General features: G+C 36.8%; 2 protein-coding genes across 6 annotated transcripts in view; both read right to left on the bottom strand.

The window, feature by feature from the left end:
* NTM (neurotrimin) overlaps positions 1–26,191 on the bottom strand; it is a 1,301,011-nt gene that overhangs the window by 351,999 nt on the left and 922,821 nt on the right. The gene's annotated exons all lie outside the window — the stretch shown is intronic.
* Positions 1,690–2,241, bottom strand: LOC118838025 (60S ribosomal protein L19-like). Its single transcript, XM_036745229.1, has one exon. The coding sequence runs from the start codon at positions 2,239–2,241 to the stop codon at positions 1,690–1,692; it is 552 nt and encodes a 183-aa protein (XP_036601124.1).

Raw genomic sequence — 26,191 nt, 5'->3', positions numbered from 1 at the left:
AGTAGAGGGGACGTATTTTGGGCTTAGAAGAAAGTACAGAATCACAGAGGTCTAAGATGGAAAGTCACATACCAAGAACAACATTCAGGCTAGTTTGCCTACAGCATGGAATTTGCGATGGGTAGTAATGTGTAATCAGCCTGGAAAGGTAGGTTGAAATCAAATTGTGAATAGATTTTTTTATTCTAACTTAAAGGCACTGGGGAGTCACTAAAATTTTAGAGGAGAGAAGATTAGATATGGACTTTAGAAATCTCAATTTGACACCTATATGGAGAATGGGTTGGAGAGGGGAGAGACTGAATGCAGAGAAACAAGTTAGGAGACTGGGTAGATGGACAGAATACTCCACTGGTACCCTCAAAATGTTGGGAGAAATCAAGAAGGGCCTCTAGCAAGCTAGACAGTGCTAAACTTTTGGAGGATGTGGACAAGAGTTAGAATGAGCAAGCATGGATAGTGTGTGATCTTAATCATTGAAGGGAACTCTCGAATAATTGAGATCAAAGATCTAGTTTTATGATGGTGTACTTGAAAGAACATGTCTCCTCTGCTAAATTTTAAGCTCTATAAAGATACAGAACATATCTTCTTGTTCTTTCTCTTCTCCGTATTACCTAGCACTACCTAGTAGTAGGTGCTCAAAAATATTTATCTAATGAATGAATGAATGGCTATGTAATTGAGGACCACTGGTTTAAAGTCTACTTAACCTCATGAGAAACCAAATTGCATTCTCACTAAATATTAGTGTTTGGTTCTAATTCTGTTGGGCCTTTTTTCTTTAAGACCCAGCTCAAATACAACCTGCTTCCTGCCACCTTTCTTTATTCTCTGCCACTACCCTACCCCACCCCCATCCCACCTCCGGGTAAGTCATCTTTCCCTCTTATTACCCTTTGCCTGGATATCCACATAACAATTATTTCACTCTGCCTTGTATCCTGGCAAGAAGGGGGTAAAGTGGATAGAGCGTCAGGCCTGGAGATCTTCCTGATTTCAAATCTGGCCTCAGACACTTACTAGCTGGGTGACCTTGAGCAAGTCACTTAACCCTGTTTGCCTCAGTTTCCTCATTTGTAAAATGAGCTGGAGAAGGACATGGCAAACCATGCCAGTATTCTTACTGAGTAAACATTAAATAGAGGCACAAATAGTTGGACAGGACTGAACAAAAATAACAACACCTTCTATCCTAGTTATTTACATGCATGTCTTTCCATTCAATATATTGTAAGTTCTCCAGGGACAGACCCTGTGTCTCACTTGTCTTTTTATACCTAGCACCCAGGACAGCGACTTGAATCTAAATAGTGCCAAAGGTGTGATATATTCTCCACCCCCTCCCGGCCCCCGCAGAAATCAATGATTATCAGTTTACCTTTTCACTTTCTATCTAAACACCTTAAGGTATGCAGTTTCTTTAATGTGGATTCCCCTTCCACTATTTTAGGTCACAAACCCTCTATAACTTAGTAGATAGCCTTTAAGAGACTCTGTAACTTAGAAAATCAACTCTCTCCGGCCTACGTGGTGATAAGCCTCTCTGACCTTAGCTAGGCTGGTCTTTTTATTTTTTTTTGACAGTCTGTTAAGTTTTATTGTATAAGCCAAATAGAAGGGTATTATGTACAGAGGAGATAGGGGAGGATCATTTCTTAGGCTCCTCCTCCTTGGAGAAAGTCTTGATTATCTCCTCTTTCTTAACCCGCAGACAGTCTTCCCACACTTTCGTGCTTCCTTGGTCTTGGACCGGGGAGCTTCAGCCTGGTCAGCCAAGAGCTTCTTCCGGGCCTTGTTTGCCTTCAGGTTATGAATGTGCTCCATGAGGATTCGCTTATTCTTGAACACATTTCCCTTCACCTTCAAATACAGGCTGTGGTACATGTGGTGGTCAATCTTTTTGGATTCACAGTATCTTCGGAGCAGACGGTGCAGAATCCTCATTTGCCTCATCCGTGTCACCTTCTCAGGCATAGGAGCATTGGCAGTACCCTTTTTCTTACCCATACCCATGTGCCTGCCCTTCCGTCGAGCCAGAAAATTTTTCCGGCATCTGGCGCGAGAATGCACAGTAACGGACTTCCTGATATCTTGCCCATCTTTAATCAGCTTCCGGATCTGCTGGCGGGAATTGGTGTTGGCAATTTCATTGGTTTCATTGGGGTCAAGCCATACCTTCTTCTTTCCACATCGAAGGACGCTGGAGGGAAGCCTCTTCTGAAGCCTCAGCATGCTCATGGCTGCAGCTGCAGCGCGGAAAAGGAAAAGAGAGAGAACAGCGCAGGCTCCTAGGCTGGTCATTCAATATAAGATCTGCATTCCGTCACCAGGTTCTTAACTGTTGTCTTTCTCATCTGGGAAGACTAGACTTTTCCTTCTATTGCCATAGGCTCCAAGGAACCTGTCAAAATGATAGACCTTAAAGTAGGATTTCAATGGTTAGATAACATTCTTCTCTACTTATTCTTTTTTATTATAGACCTTTACAAGTTTAACTCCTATAATACATTAAAAGCTACATAAAGGTATAGACCCTGTACTACTGATGTTTTAAAAAATCATTGTCTTTAAACTTAAAAAAATCAGCAAATATGAACATTTCTTCATACAAACCCTCCACAAAAATAAGACTGCGTGAAACCATGAAACTCAACAGCAAGAACCTTTGTTGTTGTTATTGTTGATGCATGTTTCAAACTTAACATGGGAATTCCAACACTGCCCGGCTTGTCTCTTTCCATTTCTGAACTTCCTTCTGTGCTCTTTTATATATTTTGTAATTCATTGATGCTCTTTTCTTTTTTATTTATTTTTTGGGGAATATATGCCTATCACCACTCTTAATTTTCCTCACCCCTCCAAAAACCCACCATTCTCCTGTAACAATCCATACTTTATTCACATCTGAAAATGTAGGTTGCATCTCTGGTCCATCATCTGTCTGGTAAGACGTGGGAAATGTGTTCCATCTATTCTGCAGTTGTGATTGGTCACTGTGTTACTCAGAAATCTCTCGCAATAATTTTCCTTTACAATATTGTGATTATTATATACACAGTTCTCTTGACTTTCCTCTCTTCACATTGCATCAATTCATAGAAGTACTCAGGTTTCTCTGAATCAGTTCCTTAGGTGGCTAAATTACAGCACAATAATATTACACTATATCCATATACCTTAATTATTTCAGCCCTTTACCAATTGATAGGTACTCAGTTTTTAGTTCCTTGCTAATCCAATCCAGTAAACATTTATTAAGTGCCTACTATATGCCATGCACTGTGCTAAGTGCTGGAGATACAATTAATAAAGACAGTCCCTGCCCTTAAGGAGCTTACAATCTAAAGGGGGAGATAAAACACCAACAGAGGCAGGAAAGCCATGGGGGAGAGGACACCAGAGGGTATCCAGAACACCAGAGGGTATTGCAGAAGAGTGGTGAGTTTGGAAATGATGTACATATCCTGGGAGGGGCATCTTGTTCCTGGAGTTGAAACCAGCCAGAGAAGCAGATGTAAACAAACAAAAAAAAAAAAACTACAAGACTATAAATATTTTTATACAAATGAACCTTTCCTCTTTTTTCTTGGATTTTTCAAAGTATTAGCTTTCTAATGATATTTTGGGTCAAGGGGTATAAATAGTTTAGTGACCTTTTGGATTAAGGTCAAATTGTTTTCCAGAATGGTTGGACAAATTCACAGTTCACAGTGCATTACTGCACCAGTCTTTCCTTAACTCCTTCAACAACTGTCATTATCTTATTCTTTTTTTGCTAATCTTTTCCTCCCTGATGGGTATGAAACCAAACTTCATTTTTTTAAATTTGCATTTCTCTTATTATTAGTGATTTGGATTTTTTTTCAAATGGTTGTTGATAGTTTGTCTTTCTTCTTTTGAGAACAACTTGTTCATCTCTTTAAACAATTTATTTTGAAGGGAAATTACTCTTGTTCTTACATATTTATACTAATTCCCTATAAATTCTTGAATACTAGGCTTTTAGCAGGGGGATATGTTATAATTTTTCCAGGTTAATATTTTTCTTCTCATTTTAGCTATATGGATTTTGTTTTTGAAAAAAACTAATATTAACTAGATATATTAATCTATAGTCTAATTTCTCAGGTTTGCCTCTTCAGAACCATATTTAGCTCAAAGAAGAATACTGGTAAGATCTTATCTTTTCCTATTTTTATAAATAATTTGAATAATACTGGAATTAATCATCCTGCAAATGTTTACTAGAACATACTTGTAAATTTATCTGTTCCTGAGTTACTTTTTTTTTTCCTTTGGGTGTTATTTTTTGCTTCAACAATTACTTTTTTTTTAAAGTTTGAGTTACTTAAATTTTGTACTTCTAATTCTGTTAATTTGGAGGTTTTACATATTTATAATTATTTATTCATTTCATTTAAGTTATTAGTTTAGTAGTCATACAATTGGGTAATGTTATTTCTAATAATTGACTTTATTTCCTCTTCATGTTTGTAATTAAAATAATTTATATTGGCAAGCTAGTTTTCCTTTTTTAAAAATCAGAATAGCTAAAATTTCTCTATTTTATTAGGCTTTTTAATTTGCTACTACATTTGTTTACCAATTACATAGCTTTTGTGTTTTTCAATTTTATCTCTTGGTTGATTTTCAAAATTTCTATTTTGTATTTGGTTGGAGTTTTTATTTTTCTTTTCTAAATTTTTTAGTTGAGTGTTCAAGCCATTAATTTGTTTTTATTCTGTTTTGTTGATGAGTGTATTTAGAGGCACACAATTTTCCTTAAACATGTTTTGGCTGCATCCCAAATGTTTTGGTTGTTTTCTCATTGTTGTCATTTTCTTCAATGAAATTATAAATTGTTTCTATGATTTGGTTTCTGATCAAACTATTCTTTAGAATTAAATTATCTAGTTTTCATTTAAAATTGTATTTTTTTCTTTAGAGGCTCTTTACTAATTGTAACTTTTATTGTATTGTCATTGGTAAAAGATGTGTTTAATATTTCTGCTGTTTTGAATTTGTGTATGAGGTTCTTTTATGGGTTAGCATATGGTCAATTTTTCTCATTTAATCTAATCTTTCATTACTTGCTTTCTGATTCATTTTGCTATCTTCTTTCATTTCATGGGTGATTTCATTCCATTCCCACTCACTGTTATGATTATTTATTGTCTACTTCCCTATATCATAGTGTTTTGATCTTTTATTTACACAAGAGTAAAGAAAAATAATCTCATTAACACTGGTAATCAATAATTAAGGTGATCTGTTCCTACTTCTCTGCCCCTCCTCTCTTCACCAAGACCAGATTCCAATTTCTGTTGTTTTTCTTTCATTTTTTTCTCTATTTTTATTACTTTATTTGTGATCAATGCTCTGGAGAAAAAGTTTATTTTGTTAATGAGTATTCCCTCCCCAACTCTACTCTCCCCATTATTTTCTCTTCTTCTTTGTTACAATCTGTACTACCACCCACCAGTAAAGTAAGTTTATTGTGAATATTAAATGTTTGTTGAATAGAAGTGCTCTTCTCATGTTACCATTTTAAAATGTCTAGATTATTTTGGTCATCGGCTAATTACAAATCTATTTTTCTATAAGATTTTTGTCACTGAATTCTTAATGAGCTTACAGTGTACCTAGTCCTATACTGGGCTTTATGGTACAGATATCCCATACAATAAATTAAAGAACATGGTTCTTGTCTTCATGTAGGACAAGAGATTGAAGGTTATAGGTTGAAGAGATAAATATATAAAATTAATATTAAATACTATAAGTATTATTTAAAATAAAATATATAACATGTTATATATAATATAAATATGTAAAATAAAAGCACATAAATGTGCATTTAAAATTAGTTAAGATCCTTTAAATTCACCATGTAAATAAATGCAAATTAAAACAATACATAAAATGATAAAAGTGTTGAGCTTCTATGAGGTAAGGATCAATCAGTGGATTAGGGTTAATCTATTATGACTAATCTTCTTAAAGGAAGTGAACTATGAGCTATTTCCTTCCTTGCTTATTAAAGTCTATTTGCAGAAATCCAAAGCAATAGAAGGAAGTAGGAAAGACCTTCCAAAAAATGCGATCTCTCACTCAGTTAGGAAGTATGTGCTCATTTAAATTCAAGCTTACTTAGTGGCTAAATGAACCAACCAATAATCCATTCCAATCCAACAAGAATTTATATGAATGTATTCTATAAGGAAGCTACTGTGCTGTGTCGAGGACACATACACACACACACACACACACACACACACACACACACACACACCTTTGCCTTCAAGGAACTTATATTGTCCTAAGAGTTATCCTATTTTAACAGATAATTATTCATTGTTGTTGTTTGCCCTTTTTTTTCAAAGTGGACCAATGACTTTATTCACATTATAACTTGAGGAGGGAGAGACCATTAACAAGGGATGAGGAAAGGAGCTCAGATATGCATTTATAATTATTCACTCCTTCATCCCACCCACCCTACCCAGGGAGACATACATGCTCATCAACCCCAGACTCCATTAATCTAACTAAACTCAAGATTTTGTTTGAAGTTGTAAGCTGTGAGGCAGTGAGCAGAATGAAATTAGAAATACCAACACAGTAGCAGAGAGAGATTTGGTTGTGCAGCCAAGAATAAGCCACACTCTGGCTCTCAGCTTACTTGTAGCCACTATGGACCCCAAAGACAGTAGAAGGGACTGGCTCCAATCTGGCACCAACAAGGTGCCAACTGGTATCAGTCTGTCAAATCTATCATCTATAGGGCCTGGATGCAGGCTGTGTGAGTAGGAGGTACAGTTTCTGCCTGTATGCATCAGGGGTCACCTCAAGAAACATCTGCTGCTGATGTGCCACAATAGAAATGATGGGATGAAATGAGTGCTGGCACTGGCCAGGCTCTGTTTTTCTATAGAGCTGATTTGCATTGTATATGCCACAGGCTCCCTGGAGGCCCGGCGGGAATGTGTGGTCTTTACAATCCAAATTGGCTCTGTTATGCCCAGTAGGAATGAGAAATTGCATTTTCGTTTAATGCCTCAACATTCGGCCCATTATACATACAAGCACCTGTAATGGCATCAGTGAGTGGCTTTGCCAGCAATGAAGGGAGGGAGTAGTTGAATCACTGTATTGGAGTAAAAATAATTTTCTCTTGAGATAGGAAGTCTCAGGCACGGCAGAAAATAGTGGGCATCACACCCCATTTATTCAAAAGATGTTCTGCTCAACTTTTTTTGTGAAGACTAGGTTGTAGAAGATGTCTTGCTGCAAGGCTTTCTATCCTCCATCTCTACCTTTGCATAAGTGGTCCTCAGGTCTGAGATGCTTATCCTTCTCCCTTTCATGTCATAGGATTCCTACCTTTCTTTGAATCACAGTTCATGGGAGACCACCTATTTGAGGTCTTTCTGACACTTTCTCCCCACCCCCATTAGCACTTTTTCTCCCTCCTGAGATAACTTTGTACATATGTCACATTTACATATTTATACATACAATATGTTTTATCCTTTATCCTGGGGTGGGATTTATTCTACTTGAACAGGGAGTTTTTTTTTTCTTTGTATCTCCAGTGCCTACTTGTTACATGCTAGGTTCTTTAGAAATGTTTGTTGATATTTGAATGAATTGGAATTGAATTCTTATGACTGAGTGTGGCAGAGAGAAATTCTACCTATTTCAGTTGTTTTAATGTGCAGATTTCAACTTTTGGGTTTCAAGACTTAAATAGTATTATATACTGAGGTTTAATTGTGGGAAGAATCTAATGCTACCTTCTTTCAATTCTTGTAAATAGAAGTGCTATTTCCTAGCTATTTCCTTCTACCTTGATGCCAAGACATGAGAAGCAGAAATTCCTGACTCATCCACCCCATTTTCTTGTTACGGTTTTTCTTCATGAATGAACTTTCCCTTCATAAACGAACATATGGTACAGGTAACTGGGTTTTGTGGATGAAAAATCTGGACATCTGGTTTGGAAAATCTCAATACAGGAACACTTTCTTTTCTTGAAATAGAGCCTCTTCAAAGAAATCTAGGATATGTGGTCACTATATAACTGAAGTCAACTTTGAACAACTAATCAACAACTAATGAACTAATTAGAAGGGACCTAAGGGATTCATCTAGTTTAAACAAAACTCAGGAACTCCCTATGGAAAATCCTTGACCAGGTGCCATCCAGCCTTTGCTTGGAGGCCTCAAGTGATGGAGAACTCAGGACTTCTGTAGGTCATTCTATTTCTCAATAACTCAGATTGTTAGAAGTTTCCCTTTAAATGAACTCAAACCATGCCCCTGTGCAGCTTTCACTCATTGCTCTGAGTTCCGGCTACTGGACCAAAGCAGAGAAAGTCTTATCTTTCTTTTACATACTGACTGTCCTTCAAATACCTGAAGTTTATCTCATATAAACTCAAATATTCTCTAATCCAAACTATAAACTCCTAATTCTTTTAACTCATTCCCTCATAGTATATTTTCCATTTTTCTTGTTATCCTTTATTCTCTACTCTGGACATATTGCCATTATCCTTTCTTAAATGTGATGCTCACAAGCAAATATAATTTTCCACAAAGGGCCTAACCAAGGCAGAGTACAGTGCATGTAATCTAGTAGAAAGTAAACTAGATTTTAATTTAAGAACATAGATTCAAATCTTGCCTCTGTTGCTTACAACCTGTGTGACCCTGACCAAGTTAGTTAATCATTTTGTGCTTCAGTTAATTCCTTGGTAAAATGAGATGGCTAGACTAATCTATGATCCTATCCTCTAGAGTAAGACTTGTTTCATTTTTAATTATGTATTCCTTGTGCCTAGTACAGTGCTTTGCATGGATAAGTACTTAATAATTGTTTGTTAAATTGAATTTAGGTTACTGCCTCCATAGTCTTGAGTACTATGCCTCTCTTAATGGAGTCTGAGATTGAATTAGCTTCTTTGACTGCCATGTCATGCTATTGAATCATAATGAACATGCAGTACATTGAAACCCCCAGATCCCTCTCACCAACCAATCAATCAATAAGCAGGAACACTACTCGAGGTCTCAAAATTGGAGATGACAAAAAGTTGGGAAGGATCACTAATGAGTGGGACCACAGGATTCAGAAAAAGCTTGAGGTAGTAGATTGGGCAGTAGACTTCCAGGCAGGAAGACCTGAGTTCAAATCTTACCTCAAACACATACCAGTTATGTAAATGATTAACCAATTTCTGAATTTTCTTTTCTGAAGAGTGAGGCCTTGCACTCAGTGGGCTATAAGGGTCCTTTTCATCTCTAAATCTATTATCCTGTTATCCCACAATGACAATGGACTTGAACCTAATAAGATGGAAATTCACAGGGAAAAAAGTAGGTCTTAAACTCAGATTCAAAAAATCAATTAGATAAGTACAAAAGTCTATACAGTAGTCATATCAATCTGATAAAATTCAATTCGATATTTTGAACTCAATACTAAGGCTGGTTTTGTTGCTATTATTTTACATCAAATTAGAATCAGCCACATCATTCTATCCTTTTGAGACCTTTTGGGGTCTTCTTGTCTGACCCACTGGCTAATATTTCCAGCTTTTATCTGCAAATTCAAGACCATGAGTTATCCTCCTGGGTATAGTGACACAGGTGAGAAGTTCCTCAGGAAATCTGAGTCAACTGTAATTTCCTCCTTTGCTTGTCTCCGTTACTATAATGCATTCTTTTGTCTAAGGAACTATACTATTTCCAGAAGATCCAACAGGCAACATAAATATTAAAATGCTAAAAGGGAAAGGAAAAAAGAAAAGAAAGCATCATAATTCTGCAGAAGTACAGAAGGCTGATCAATAGCTTTACAACAACCCATACTGATTATGGTGATAAAAAGCTGTCAGTCATTGGGCTAAATATTAAACTTAGTGGATTAGAGACAACAGGTCTATTTCCATTTTCCGCCCACTTTGCTTTCTGAAATGTTTGGATACAAATGAGTAAACCATGCTAGGAGTGCATTATTGTTTCACCTGCTTTGAACTTCAAGGACTTTGATAACTAGATTGAAAAGACAGTCACATTTCCCTCTATAGTCTCTATAAAGGCTTCATCTGGAACCATATGGTGAAATTCCATTGTAAAAAATCTGACAGTGATGCTCTTCGTTAAACCAATCCTGATGCTTGCACACACACACATACACACACACACCATATGTGAATGTGGCTCATGGGGTGTGAGAGCTTGGGGGCGGGATTTGGGGAGGACAGAGAAGAAAGGATAGAGGAGAAGGGAGAGAGAGAATCCCTTAACAAGGCAAAAATTAAGTAGTGGCAAAGTAGTATCAACACATAACAGGTTGAACAATGTAGGACTGCCCACAAGGGCAGACATACAAGAACTGTGTGCCTCCACGTGTTATGACTGAACAAAATAGGCAGTGCACTTGTGAGAAATGTAATGAAACTAGCTTTCCCATTCAACTCTTTTTAGTTTAGACTTAGTGAAAGCATGAGGTTGTTCTGGGGGCTGATTGGTTGGATCTGCACAGTACAAAGATAACTTACACTGTACCATTTGGTCTAAAATATTACAGCCATCTACCCTCTAGTTTTTTCACTCCTTCCATGCTCAGTCTATGGTAGGTTTGTTCAGGTTGTTCAGGATTTGCACTAATAAGGCTAAGGTCATTGGGTTAACTCCATTTGTAAACTAGTTAGCTTTGATGTATTCCATGTGCAGAGACTGCAACCCTCCATCCTTTCTAGCTATCATATAAATATAGGCTGAAACAAAGCAAGGAATGAATCAGTACCGATCTCACCCCATTACTGGAAAATAAGCTAGAGTAAATGTATAGCCCATTGCTGTTGGGCAAATAGTAGCTTCTTCATCTAGGAAGAGGAACAAGGGCGATAAATGAAAGATAGAAAGGAACCAATCACTGGTAGTCAATTAGGTGGCTTTGGTGGAAAACTCAGCAGTATATGGAAGAAATAAATATATTGAAATAACAAAATTGACATTTATATAGTGCTTTAAAGTTTGCAAAATGTTGTACATGCAGTATATCAGTTAAGCCTGTAAACTGCTTTGGGAGGTAGCTATTATAAGCATTATTACCCCCATTTTTAGAGATGATGAAGTTGAGTCTTAAAGGAATTAAGTGACTTATCCACATATCTAAATGTCAAAAGCATGATTTAAAATCAGGTCTTTTTAACTCCAAATCACACAATCGTAGAGCAAGAACTGAAGGGATTCCAGCAGGCATTTTTTCATTTTGGTTACAAAGAAACTGCGTCCCAAGGAAGTTAGGTTACTTTCCCATGGCCATAATTTCTAATGCTTGCCTTCCATTGCATATTTCCTACTTATCCTGTATATGCCTTATCTGTGCTTGTTGTTTTCATGTTGTCTCTCCCTTTGGTTGTTAGTTCTTCAAAGGCAGGGACCTTTTCATCTCCAGCAGTTAGAACAATTACTGGTACACAGTAGGTGCTTAATAAATGCATAATGATTGATTAATCATCAGAAGTAGGATTTGAACCTAAGTCCTCTAAAAAGTCATTTTCTTTGCATCGTACCATGTCAGAATGCTATCTAGTATACAATAAATTTAACAATCTTAATTCAAGACACACACCTAGCTTTCTGATTCTTGATGAGCATCTGAAAATATATAAGATTTTTTTTTTATTTTTACAATAATATCTTAATGATGCAAAGATCCTAAAGAGAGTATGTAGCTTTTTAAAAAAGAGAACAAAAAATAGGTATAGTTTAGTCTAAAATAGGTGAGCTAATTCAAGTTTTTGGGAGGCTGAACAATTATTCTAATCTCTTGACAATGTTACACACATATATAGTCAATCACGTTTCATTTGCATAAATTCTGGAATAGAGTTTTAAGATCTATCAATCAATAAACATATATTAAGTGCTTATTATAGCCGGGCATTGTACTAAATACGGAGATACAAAGAAAGGCAAAATACTCTCTATTTTTTGAAGCCTAAGTTCTAGTGGAGCAGACACACAAATAATTAGGAACATGCAAGATACATACAGAGGAGGTGGAAGGTAACCTTAATAATAACAATAACAGAAATAAGACATATCATTTGCTAGTACTTCAAGGTTTTCAAAGCCCTATACAAATATTCTCTCATTTTATCCTCATCTCAGGAGTAAGGTGTTATTATTATCCCCATTTTATAGATTAGTCTACTGAGGCAGACACTGGTTATCTGCCCAGGGTCATAGAGACAATGCTTCTGAGACTGTATTTAAATTTTAGAGGTTCTAGCAACGCAGGGAGACTTGGAAAGGTCTCCTACAAAAGTTGGTGTTTCTTTATTGTTACTTTTTTTCATTATTGCCCTTGAGATTCTTGATCTTTTATTGTCACAGTCGATTTTAAAAATCTTTAGTCCTAGATCTAGATATTAATTCCTTTACTATACCATTACTAAAACTTGTTCATATCCTTAAAATGACTTATCTTTTGAGGAATTATATAAAAATACATACATACATACATTATATAATCTAAATATTTTGTATTTTAGATCTTAATCAGATATAATTGTTGAACCAGTACGTCATTAAATCTGTAAATTAATGTAGATTATATGATCATTTGTATTATCTTGGCATAGCCCACCCATCATCGATGTTTTCTTCTCCATTAGAAAGTAAACTTTTTGAGGTTAGGAACTGTTCTTTATTTTTCCATGTTTTCTCAGTGCTGAGCAGATTTCCTGTTATAAAACAGGTACTTAATAAATGCTTGCTAATTGAATGATTACCATAAAAAAGTAGTTGGTATTTCAACTGTCTTGAAAGAAGACAGCAATTCTAAGAAACAGAGATGAGGAACACGGACGGCATGGGAGTAGCATTTGGGGTGGGAAGAAGAGACCGCAAAAAGAACTAAGAATTAGAAATGGACTGTCATGTATGAGGAACATCATGTAGGTCAGTATGGCTGGAATATACAATGTCTAGAATGGAGTAGTATAAGGAGAAGAGGAAATTAGGAGAGGGAAGGTTGTGAGGAGCTTTAAATGCCAAACAAAGCCTTTATAGTTGATATTGGAGATAACAGATAGCCACTGGAGTTTATTAAGTAGGAGAAACAGGAAAGACATGGTCAGACTTACACATTAGGAAAATCTGTGTGGAAGATGGATTGGACAGGGAAAGAGTTTAGGCAGCCAGGTCAATTAGAGGGCCATTGCAGGAATCCAAGTGTGAGATGACCAGAGCCTGGATTATGGCGGTGGCTGTGTAAGTACAGTGAAAGAGACATAAAAGAGAGATAATGAGAAGATAGAAACAAGATTTTTAAATGATTGAGTTTTCAAATGGGTTGAGTGAGAGTAAGGAGCAGAGGATGAAACCAAACTTCTAAACCTGGGTGACTGGGAAGATAGTAGTATCCCTAGCAGTCAGAGGCAAGTCCAGAAGAGGGAGGGTGTGGTAAGAAAGATAATTAGTTCTGTTTGAGGTATTTATAGGACATCCAGTTAGAGATGTCTACTATGCAGTTGCATGACAGTAATTCAGGAATAGAGAAAAAGAGAGAGAAATACACTAGAGCTGGTTATACAGATCTGGGAATCACCTGCATAGAGATGTGTCATGAGTGAAATTCAACAGAGGTAGACTGAGTCATATATTCCCCAAGCAAGACAATAATTTATTAACAGGGTACAAACCTAATGATAAAGGGTTCGATATTAATACACTATGACCTGTAGGATTTATACCAGGAATGCAGGGTTAGTTCAATATCAGGAAAACTATTAGCATAATTGGTCATATCAAAAATAAAACTTACAGAAATCATATGATTGTCTGAATAGATGCAGAAAAAGCCTTTGACAAAATACTGTACCCCTTCCTATTAAAAATACTAGAGAGCATCGGAATAAATGGAGCTTACCTTAAAATGATAAGCAATATTTATCTAAACCCATCAGCAATCATTATTTGTAATGGGAATAAGCTAAAAGCCTTCACAGTACAATCAGAGGGGAAGCAAGGATGCCCATTATCACCTCTATCATTTAGTACCTTACTAGAAAGGTTAACTATAGGAAAAAGAAAAGAAAAAGAAATTAAAGGAATTATACTAGGCAATGAGGAAACAAAACTGTCATTCTTTGCAGATGATATGATGCTATACTTAGAAAATCCTAGAGAATCAGCAAAAATACTACTTGAAATTATTAACAACTTTAGCAAAGTTGCAGGATACAAAATAAATCCACTTAAATCATCAGCATTCTATATATATTACCAACAAAATCCAGCAGCAAGAGGTAGAAAGACGAATTCCATTTAAAATAACTCTAGACAATACAAAATATTTGGAAGTCTATCTGACAAGACAAACCCAGGACTAATATGAACACAAGTATAAAACACTTTTCACACAAAGACAGATCTAAACAATTGGAAAAATATTAATTGCTCAGGGGTAGGCCAAGCCAATATAAGAAAAATGACAATTCTATCTAAATTAACTTATTTATTCAGTGCCATACCAATCAAACTATTAAAAACTATTTTGTAGAGCTAGAAAAAAATAATAACAAAATTCATCTGGAAGAAGAAAAGGTCAAGGATATCAAGGGAATCAATGAAAAAGTAAAGGTAAAAGAATATGGTCTAGCCATATCAGATCTCAAGCTGTATTAGAAAGTGATAATTATCAAAATAATCTGGTACTGGCTAAGAAATTGAGTGGTGGGTCAGTGGAATAGATTAGGCACAAATTACATTGTAGTAAACGACCATAAGTAATCTAGTATATGATAAACCAAAAGATCCAACCATTTGGAACAAAAACTCATTATTTGACAGAAACTTCTAGGAAAATGGAAAACAGTACGGCATAAACTAGGTTAAGGCCAACATCTCACATCATATACCAAGATAAGTTCAAAATGAGTACTTGATTTACACATAAAGAGTGATACCATAAATAAATTAAGGGAGCATGGAATAGTTTATCTGACACATTTTTGGGTAAGGGAAGAATATAGGACCAAAGAAGATATAGAGAGCATTACAACATGTAAAATAAATAATTTTCATGGTATAAAATTAAAAAGTTTTTGCACAAACAAAACCAATACAACCAAAATTATAAGGAAAGCAGAAAATTGGGACAATTTTTTTACAAGTATCTTTGATAAAGGCTTCATTTTTAAAATATATAGAGAACTGAGTCAAATTTATAAAAATACAAGTCATTCCTCAATTGATAAATAACCAAATGATATGAACAGGCAGTTTTCAGTCAAAGAAATCAAAGCTCTCTACAATCATATGAAAAAATTGCTCTAAATCACTATTGATGAGAGAATACAAATTAAAACAATTCTGAGGTACTATCTCACACCTATCAGAGTGGCTAATATGACATAAAAGGAAAATGTTGGCTGTTGGAGGGGATGTAGGAAAACTGGGACACTAATGCACTGTTGGTGGAGTTGTGAACTGATCCAACCATTCTGGAGAGCAAGTTTGAACTATGTCCAAAGGGCTATAAAACTGTGCATATCCTTTAATCCAACAATACCACTGCTAGTTCTATATCCCAAAGACATCCAAAAAAGAGGAAAGGATTTATTTGTAGGAAATATGTATAGCAGCTCTTTTTGTGGTGTCTAAGAATTAGAAATCAAAGGGATGCCCATCAATTGGTGAATGGATAAACAAGGTGTGTATATGATTGTAGTGAAATATGATTGTGCTATAAACATGACTAGCAGGATAGTTTCAGAAAAACCTGGAAAGACTTAAATGAACTGATGCCTAATGAAGTGAACAGAACTGGGTAACAGTGTGCACAGTAACAGCAGTATTATTCGATGAAGAACTCTGAATGGCTTAGCTATTCTCAGCAGTACAATGATCCACCGCAATCCCAAAGGACTAATGATGAAGCATACTATCCACTTCCAGGGAAAAAAAAAACTGATATGGATTGAAAACAGAGTGAAAAAATGCTATTTTTCACTTTCATTTTTTTTCTTTTATTTGAGTCTTCTTGTACAAAATGACTAATATGGAAATGTTTTACATAATTGCACATGTATAATCTATATCTGATTGCTTACCATCTCGGGGGGGGGAGAGTAAGAATACAATTTGGAACTCAAAACTTTGAATAAAAATGTTTAAAAATTTTAAAAATAACTAGAACTTATGCTACCAGTTGCCACATGTGTATCCTACATGCGTGACTCACCATTATTGTACTCTAAGTTTGAGCTCACTCTTCCAACAGGACTCCTTTTGAGAAAGTGTACCTTAATTAAGAAATATTTTGGACCACCTAATCTTTCCATACTCCTTTAGTAAATACACTTTCTAAAAATTGAAAAGGGGAAGGGGGTCAATGACTTGCCTCTATTGAAGTCAAAGACCCCGAGCAGAAGGATAGTTCCCTTTTTATGTTTTCTGGAGAGTATAGAACAAAGAAAAGAAAGAGTAGGTGAGGAAATAATACAATTGGTTATAGGGTTGCTGACAACATGGGGTTGAGGACAACATGACTGGTTACATAGCTGAGGCATGGAGAACAATATGATTGAAAATTGGGAATGAAGTGCTAGCCACCTTCCCCTCCTTCCTTGCTGTGACCAAGAAATATTCATTGTTTGAATCTACCTGCAAGGTCAAAGGAAGTAGACTAGACATCCTTAAAGGATAACTTGGTGGTATATAGACACAGGACCAAACTCCTTGGTGTCTACCCTTATCCCTCAAGAATAGCAGATTTCCTTGAGGCAAGAATAGGAGATGGTGATTAGCTGGAGAAGTGTATTTCTTAGCTTAACTCATTATAGACCAGCTGCATTTCTGAACTAAGATCAGAGACAAAGAACCATGACTTCGGCAGTTATAGGACGGAGTGAAATCAAATATGAAATACACACTCAATGTTTGCTTTTCTCAGATGGTGACTGTATTCATGGGATGAGATCACCAAGGGAGATACTAAAAAGATGAGATAAAAGGACCTAGGACAGAGCTTGGTGGACACCCGCAGTTAGTGGATGAAGATACAGAAAAGGTCACTGAGGAGTTGTGGTCACACAGGAGAATCAACAGATAATAATGTCATAAAACCTAGAAAGAGGAAAGTGTCTAGGACAAAAAAAGGAATGAACAGTGTCAGACACTGCAGAGAGGTCAAGAATGATGAGGATCACTAAGTAGGATTGGAGAGTGAGGACCATTTGGAATTCCCACTGCTTCTAAACAAATAACATATGGCACTTTGAATACTACAAGATGGGTGGTGTGGCTAAATACTTGCCTTTAATAGATAAGAGAACATCTGATAGTGTCATAACCAAAGTCACATCAAGGCCTAGAGATAATGATGTAAAGCAGAAACTGCACTGAGCAGGAAGCAGAACAAACAATCATGCCTTTATCCTAAGGGCGTCTTTCTTCATCAGACCTTTACCATGTCCTCTCCGCATCTTCAGCACAAACAGTACTCCTTGGCCTGGGTATCAGGCCATACTGGCACTGTGGCTCCACTGTCACAGGCCTAGTAGACCATCCCCAAATCTCCCATGAGTACTTGCCACATCCTTGGTGTTGAGGGATATGCCTTCTGTCATAACTTCTTCCACTCCATTGCCTTTCCCATTACTTCCTGCTCCTGATGTTAGGCAGCTAGGTGGTGTAGTGACTAGAGTGCTGGGCCTGGATGGCACCTGACGGTTCACTCATTTTACTGAGTTCAAATCCATCCTCAGATACTTACTAGCTGTATGACCCCAGGGAAGTCACTTAACCCTATTTGCCTCAGTTTCCTCATCTACAAAGTGAGCTGGAAAAGGAAAGAGCAAACCACTCCAGTATCTTTGCCAAGGAAAACCCCAAATGGGGTCACGAAGAGTTGGACATGACTGAAAACCACTGAACTTTAAGAACAACCTAATATCAAGAGCAGGGGGTCATTTGGAGCAATACTAGATCATGGGCCCGATTCTCTTGCAGTTAGACTGCATCTCCTCCCCGTATTTTCATCTGACCAGGGTAGACTGTATCCACTATGACCCAACAAAATGTAGAGAACTTGCTTGGCACCCAGGATCAACTGATATGTTAATTAGTCGATTTAGTTTAAGTACTACCTTTTAAAACTAAACAAAACAAAAACCAAAACCAAAACCATTAAGTTTGAAGCAAGGGAGCAAGCAGTCCAGTTTTTCTCTCTTGTCTCTGTATCCAGCATAAAAGCCAGCTTAACCTAAGTTACTTCAATGGATCTTAATTGCCTGTCCTTGAGTTAGCACTGTCCATTTCTTTTCCTTGTTTCAGAAGTAGCAAGTTGTCCTATTTTTGGTGCTCAGGAAAACGTGGGCCCCAGCAGACGTCCTGTCATGCACTGCCCCACACTTAATGCTTTTTCTCTCCTTTGATTGATGAATAAAACTATTCAGAACTCTGAGACCAATGACACAGTATCAGAGAGGCTGCCTCACAACCACCCAGGTGTCTAATAAAAATGTTAAGCAATCTGCCATTCAAACTGGAGAACGGCCTTTATTCCGTACTACAACCCTACTACCACCTTAATGACCTAGAAACACCAGAAAACCATAAAAACCAAAGAGTTCTATGTGGGCTCAAGCCAGGGGTTCACATGAAACCTGCCTGTGGTATACCGTGGAAGTGGAAACCGGCACTTACTGGCCAAAATGCCTTTTTACAGCCTGGTGGGTTACCCTCTGGCCTGGTTTGGTCTTGTTCCTTCCTCTAGGAGTAACCTTCTCAGAGGCCTCAATAGCATACACTCCATAGAGGCAGAGGACTCTGCCTCCTTTCCACACCATGGTGTCCTGAGTTCTTTCTCCCACAGGGAAAAAGAAGCTGAGATTTTCCCCCCTCAACTAAATTTTTCTTAAAAAATAAAATGATTGGCAGGTACCTTTTGTACTTGCCCCATGTACCATAAATGCTAGTGATAGCTCTAGCAGGAAGCATCAGTCTTAGGATCTAATCCTGGTTTTGCCATTAACTAGATTCATAACCTTGGGCATGATTGTTTGACTTCTCTGGGCCTTTGCTTTTTCTTTGGCAAAATGAGGGGCATTAAACTAGATCTCTAAACTAGATCCATTCAGAATTTAAAATTGTGTGTGCCATGCTCTAATTTAAGGGAAATTAAGCCCACATTAAAGACATATGAATATGTTAAGGAATTCTTACATTGCAGGGGTTTTTTTTTAGCTCTTTTGCCTCTCTCACAAGGCAATCCAAGGGACTTGCACCTATCTGACTTCCTATCTTAAGCTGGAGTAGAGGCTGAAAAGGAGGGGCACTGTTGCCAACCAGCATTTGCTAGTTCTACGTCTCCCTACTCTGAGTTCCCACGTTCTGTTCCCATGTCAGTCGAGTTCTTTCCCCTTTATCTTCCATTTAAAATTTGATTTCACAATGCTGGTACAATTTCAGTTTCGATAACGCTAAGTTAATTAAGCCATGATCTCCCAGAGACAGGTTGTTACAAGGAGATAAGCAGTAGCTTCTCCGTACCGTAAACAGCTGGCATTCCTGACCAGTTTCTGGGGATTTGCTGCTTTTGTAAAAAAGAGAAAACAACCACTCCCAATTAAACCTGGACATAATGTTCTTGCAAACATTCAGCTGGGTCTTTCAACATTGTTCTTGCTGTGATCCAAACAACTCAAGACACAGCAATGAGTTAGATGGAAGATTGAAATGGAAAAGCCTGAGCGGTGGCATTCAGGTCAGATAAATCGTCCTGTTAGTATCTGGGGAGTGAGGCCTGGGGTAGGAATATGAGTAATTTAGGTCCCTTAATAAGTAATAGCCACAGCCCAGGGAGGCATTTTATAATAAGACAGGTTATAATATATAAATATGTCCTGCTTTCTTTTTTTTAAGAACAAACCTCTGCAGTTACAGAACAGTCTAAATTAATAGACTACCATAATGCCAAAAGATTCTTTTCTTTAAAAAAAATCAATGCAAGGTTCCTTTAAATAGTGAGCTTCTTCCATGTATGAAACATAGCATTAAATTTACACCAGTTTGATTTATAGACTTTTTTTTTCCCAAGAGCTCATTTATTGTGTAAAGCAAGGAAAACTAGATACATACACACACATAGAACTGTCACTTTTCAAGCCAATTTTTTTAATTGGCCCTGCTTTGAGTTTAGTTCCTATTAAGTGGAGATCCTACTTTGTATGTTATTTTGTAGGTGAATACTTTATTCAGTCATAACAGGTAATTATGACACCTTGGATGAATCTACTTGCGTATGTGTGGGGCGTGTCACTAAAGCATGATCACTACTTGACATAGTTGAAACAGCCTGGAGACAGGGACTATTGGAGTGGAGATAAAAGAAATAGGAAGCCAAGATGATCAGAAGGCAGATGTTTGTGGGGAGACGACTATAAGCTAAGTATTGAACTTACTGAAGAACTGGGGCAATGACTTGAAAGTCTACAGATGACGGCAACAAGCTTCTGGACAGGACAGAATGAGCTTTAAAGGTGAAGAAGTGGTTACTGAGTGATATGAGTAGAAGGAGGGTATGAATGTAACAGTGGGGGACAAGAAGCAGGCCAGTATCTTCTGCTGGCCCTGTGTGTAGGTGAGCATGAGAGAACGAGCACCAGCTTTGAGGAGAGTGAGAAGATTTCTGTTGTATTCAGGAGAAAGGTAGTTTTTAGATTGTACTAGAAAGTGGAAAAAATAAGAAAGGATGGGATCTAAGAGAATGGGGAATTTGCTAACAATAAAGCAGGATTGTATAGACGATAAAGTAGAAAAAGAGAAGTAGGAGGGAATAATGAGTAGAGTAGGTAAGGACTAAATTTGCTAAACATGTGATGCTTTCATCAGTGAGCCTAGACTTTGTATATGACCTAGGTCCCAAAGTCAGGTAGAACCAATGGGGACAGACACCATAGATAAAGATTGCGATATGATACCTTCCCTGGATGCCAAGTCTCTCCAAGCTGTACTTTAGGGATATGGTTGCTGTTTAATCTTATCCAATTTTTCATGACCCCATTTAGGGTTTTTCCAAAGACAGTAGAGCAATTTACCATTTCCTTCTCCAGCTCATTTTATACATGAGGCAAACAGGTTAGGTGATTTGTCCAAGGTCACACAGCTAGTAAGTGTCTGAGGCCAGATTTGAACTCAGGAAGATGAGTCTTCCTGACTCCAGGTTCAGTGCTCTATCAACTGGACCACTTAGTTGCTCTGAACCTATGATTATCTCCATAAAATAATCGTGTTATCAGAGTAAAGTTTTCATAGAAACAAAACTAGAAGCAGCATGATGCAGTCAGGCCTCAAGTATGGATACAGCAATGTATGAGATAACTGAGGACCTAGGACTAGAAGAGTACAGCTTAGAGAAACTAATTCCTTGAATTTGGCTGGCAGACTTTCCATTTAGGGGGCTATAGCAATTCAGGCAGAGCAGAGGGATTGTGATCTGTATCAATACATGAAGTATTGATATAAATGAACAACAGCTCTTTTGAAGTATTCATGGGTTAATATATATGTATATATATATATATATATATTCATAATAGCATATATACATATATAGAGTATTTCAAAAATTTGAGTGCAGTTTTAATATTTGAATAATTATTGCTGTTCAGTCATGTCTTCATGACCCCATTTGGGACTTTCTTGGCAAAAATATAGGAGTGGTTTGCCATTTCCTTCTCCAGCTTATTTTACAGATGAGGAAACTGAGGCAAACAGTGACATGACTTGGCAGGGTCACAGAGCTAAGAAGTGTCTCAGGCTGGATTTGAACCCAGGAAGAGGAGTCTTCTCGACTCTATGCCTGGCATTCTATCCACTGTACCACCTAGCTGCCCCCTAAATAACCATGTTTTTGTATATATATCTATATCTATCTATCTATCTATCTATCTATCTATCTATCTATCTATCTATCTATATGTATGTATGTATGTATATATGTATATATGTATGTGTGTGTTTTAATACACACTAATGATAAATCTATACTAATGGCAAGTATGTATCATTAGATTGTAAGCTCCTTTAGGGTGGGGAATATCTTTCTTTTACATAGTTATATCCCCAGCATATAGCACAGTGTCTGGCACAAAATAGGGCTTAATAAATGTTTATTGACTATTATGTTTATTGAACTATTGATTGAGGAACAGCAAAAAGGGAAATAGAAATAATGGCAATATTACTTATATATATATGTATGCACATGTGTTTGTGTATGTATAGCATATTAAACTGAAAATTTCCAAAAAAACTTATTCACTTTTATATTTATTTTATTGCTACATATATGTATATATGTGTGTATAGCATACACATATATAAGTGACATATCTACATATCTGATTATACATATTTAAATATATCAGTGAAACAAGTACGTATATAATTGAACAGTTAATATATAGGGATATATAACAATATAGAAACTATATATATTGTCTCTTTATATACATAGCACATATCCACATTTTTTACATATATAATGTATATACATATAGCAATATATATCCATATACATATATGCATATATACACTCATATATTCACATTACTCCATACTGTCACATATGATATTTCTTTTCCCCATTTTATTATTCTCAAAGTCAATTGAGGTAATACTCCTTAATACAAGAATAAGAATGAAATGGAGGTGGTACAGTGGATAGAGTTCCAGCTCTGGAGTTAGAAGGATCTGAGTTCAAATCTAGTCTCAGATACTTACTAGTTATGTGACCCTTGGCAAGTCGCTTAAACCTGACTGCCTCAAAAAAAAAAGAATGAAATGTACTATTTTTGAAGGATCTAATCTAACTCATCTCTGGATATGTTACCTTTCTTGATCTTTCAGGATAGCAGAGGTAGTGTGGCATTGTGGAAAGAATATGAGGCTTGAAGGTAAAAAGCCTTAGTGTAAGTCCAGGTTTATTCTGTGATCTAAATAAAGTCACAAAATGCAAATGTTAATACATGCCCTATCTACCTTACAGGGTGTCGAGAAATAAATGTGCCAACAATTTATGTGAAAGTACAGTGTAAATCATAAATCGCAATGTCAGAATAATAAATCATAATATATTATACATTACTTTATAGCAGAATAGAGAGTATACTATAACACTTGATTATTTTACAGATACTGAGAGGCAGCAGGACAGAGTAGACAGAAAGCTGAACTTGGAATCAGCATGACTTGGAATTGAATCCTGCCTCTGACACTGAGGAGTTTTGGGGCCCTGGGCAAGTAAGTGACTTGTTACTTAACCTCATTGAGCATCAGTGTTCTCCGCTGTAAAATAGGGTTATTAGTGTCAATATTATCTTTGTCATAGGGTTATTATAAGGATCAAAAAAGATTATGTGCATAAAGCACTGTGAATGTCAAATATTATTACTGTAAATAAAATGCTAACAACAATATACATCAACATTGCCCATTTCCTTGGTTTCATTTGGTATGGATATTTCTTCCACTGATGTACTGACATAGGAGACATAGGAGTGCTGGGCCTTCAATCAGGAAGACTTGAGCTCAGATCTGACCTCAGACACTTATTTGTTATATGACCCTGGGGAAGTCACTTAACTTCTGTTTGTCTCAGTTTCCTCAGCGGTAAAATAGGGATAAAAATAGCACCTACCTCCCAGGGTTATTGTGCAGATCAAATGAGATGCTTGTAAAATGCACAAACATTAGGTACCATACATTACTATTACTAGGCATTATACAAATAAATGTTTATTCCCTCCCTTTTCCTCCCTCCCCTCCCTTCCATAACTTTATGATTTTTTTGTGGTCAAGAAACTCAGGACTTGGTGGTATTTGATATTCTCATGATGAAAATAACAACAACAACAACAACAACAATAATAATAATAATAAATTAATGCACACTACATAAATATAATCCTACATCCTTTTCGGCATGAGCTACAAAAAGACAGAGTCACCAAATAGGTCTTTCTTTGGGAAACAAGTTTTATATAGCTACTATAAGCCCCTTGCCCTAGGCTCAACTACATCCATCTATTCCTTAAAGTACAATCTCCTTGAAAGGCTGGGCAGCTCAGAGGAGTGTCAAGTGCATCTCAAACCCAAATAGAAAGACACTCAGAAATTTCTTAGTTACAATAGACAGAGAATCACAGAATCTTGGAGTTCAAAAGAAACTCAAAAGCCATTTGGTCTAGACTATACTTGCCATATAAATCTATCCCCTATCTTAGTGGGGGAGGAATCTCTTGGCATGACAGACATCCTCAGAGGAGAGATTTCTCTAGATTTGTCAATGGAAGTTCATGAAAAGGTTGGTAGCCTATCTTGGCTCTTGCGGATGTTCAACTGTGATAGTTAAAGATAACACAAAGCTAGGAGGGATAGTTAACACACCACAACTGACGATGAAGTTAGTGTCCGCAAATATCTTGACAAGCTAGCATACTGGATTGAATTGAATAAGATGAAATTAAATAGAGTAAATGTGAAGTCTAACACTTGAGTTCAAAAAACTCTTTTTCATAAGTACGAGATGAGGGAGCCATGGTTAGACAGAAGTTTATTTAAACAGTGTCGGAATGTATTTTTAGTGTATTATAAACTCAGAATGATTCAACAGTAGGATATAGCAGACAAGAAGTTAGAGTGATTTGGGGATATCATAGAGACATGGCATCTAGAAATAAGGAGATGATAGATACATTCTTCTCTGGCCAGTCTATAGATGGAGTATTATGCTCAGTTCTGGGCACCATATTTTAAAAAGCATATTGACAAGCTGGAGACCATGCCAAGAAAGGCAAGCAGCATGGTGAAGGACCTTCAGTCCATGTCATAAGAGGACCCACTAAAGGCACCAAGGATATTTATCTCAGAAAAGACAAGACTTAAGGGGAACACAATAGCCATCTTCAATTATGTGAACAACTGCCAGGTGCAGAGGGAATAGATTTGTCCTGCATGTCCCCAGAAGGAAGAACTAGAAGAGAAGGATGGAAATGGCAAGGAAAGATTGTTTGAGATAAGGGAAAAAAATAAAAAACACCAAAAAACCAAAAAAAAAACCAAACAGCAACAACAAAAAAACCCAACCAAATGCAACTCCCTAAAGATTAATGAAATCCATCCCAAACTGGAATGTGTGGCCTCATGAATTAGTGGGTTTTTCCTCACTGGAGGTCTTCAAACAGAAGCGAGGGAAACTATTCAAGTATGCCATAGTGAGGATTCTTTTTTCAGACATGGTTTGGACCAAATGCCCTCCATGGTGAATTTCCACTCAAAAATTCTACAGTCTCAGAGTCTGTAATAGACCGAGATGACCAGGATTAGTAATGCAATCATCTGGAAGAATCACAGCAAAAATTCCCAGTAATTTGGGGGGAATAGTAATAAACTAAAATTGTTTTTACCAACTTCATATATTATGCAAAGCAGAATAAGGTCTACCACTCCCAAATTCTGAATCTTAAAGATTCTACACACCACAAATGCTCAGTCTTCTGGCTAAAAAAAAAAAAAAAAAAAAAAAAGTCAGAGCTTTCCAGAGATCCAGATCCTGATAAGGAATCAGCAGCCTAATATGACTTGGGTGCTGTTCACCCATGTTAAACTGCAAGAGCCCACTCTTTCTGTGCTTCCCAACTCTGTAATCATACATGGAAAAAGGAAATATAAAAAAGACGCCAGGTATCAGGATCACATCTTCACACACACACACACACACACACACACACACACACACACACACACACACAGAGACATTACGCCATTAGGTTTAAGAGCTGTTTCAGGAATTCTAGAAGGGTCAGCCACGTAGGACTCCTTCTAATCTAATTCCATTCCATTCCATAAACATTTGTTAAATACCTAGCACACAACGCAAGAAGCAGAGTATTATACTATTGGGCAGGCCTTGGAGTCAGGAAGACCTGGATTCAAGTCCTAGCACCGACATATGAGATGTGTATCAAGGGACAGGTTATTTCAATTTCTCGATTCCCCAAGGCCCAAATCTCCAAGATTATAAATTGTAAATGTGTTACCAGTCTACAAGGTGGAAGGAATTTCCTAACTAAGAGTATCCCTTCTCCCCCCTCATGAA

Source organism: Trichosurus vulpecula, chromosome 2 (genome assembly GCF_011100635.1).
Source record: "Trichosurus vulpecula isolate mTriVul1 chromosome 2, mTriVul1.pri, whole genome shotgun sequence".
Lineage (NCBI taxonomy): Eukaryota > Metazoa > Chordata > Mammalia > Diprotodontia > Phalangeridae > Trichosurus > Trichosurus vulpecula.
This window is presented reverse-complemented; position numbering and strand designations above follow the sequence as displayed.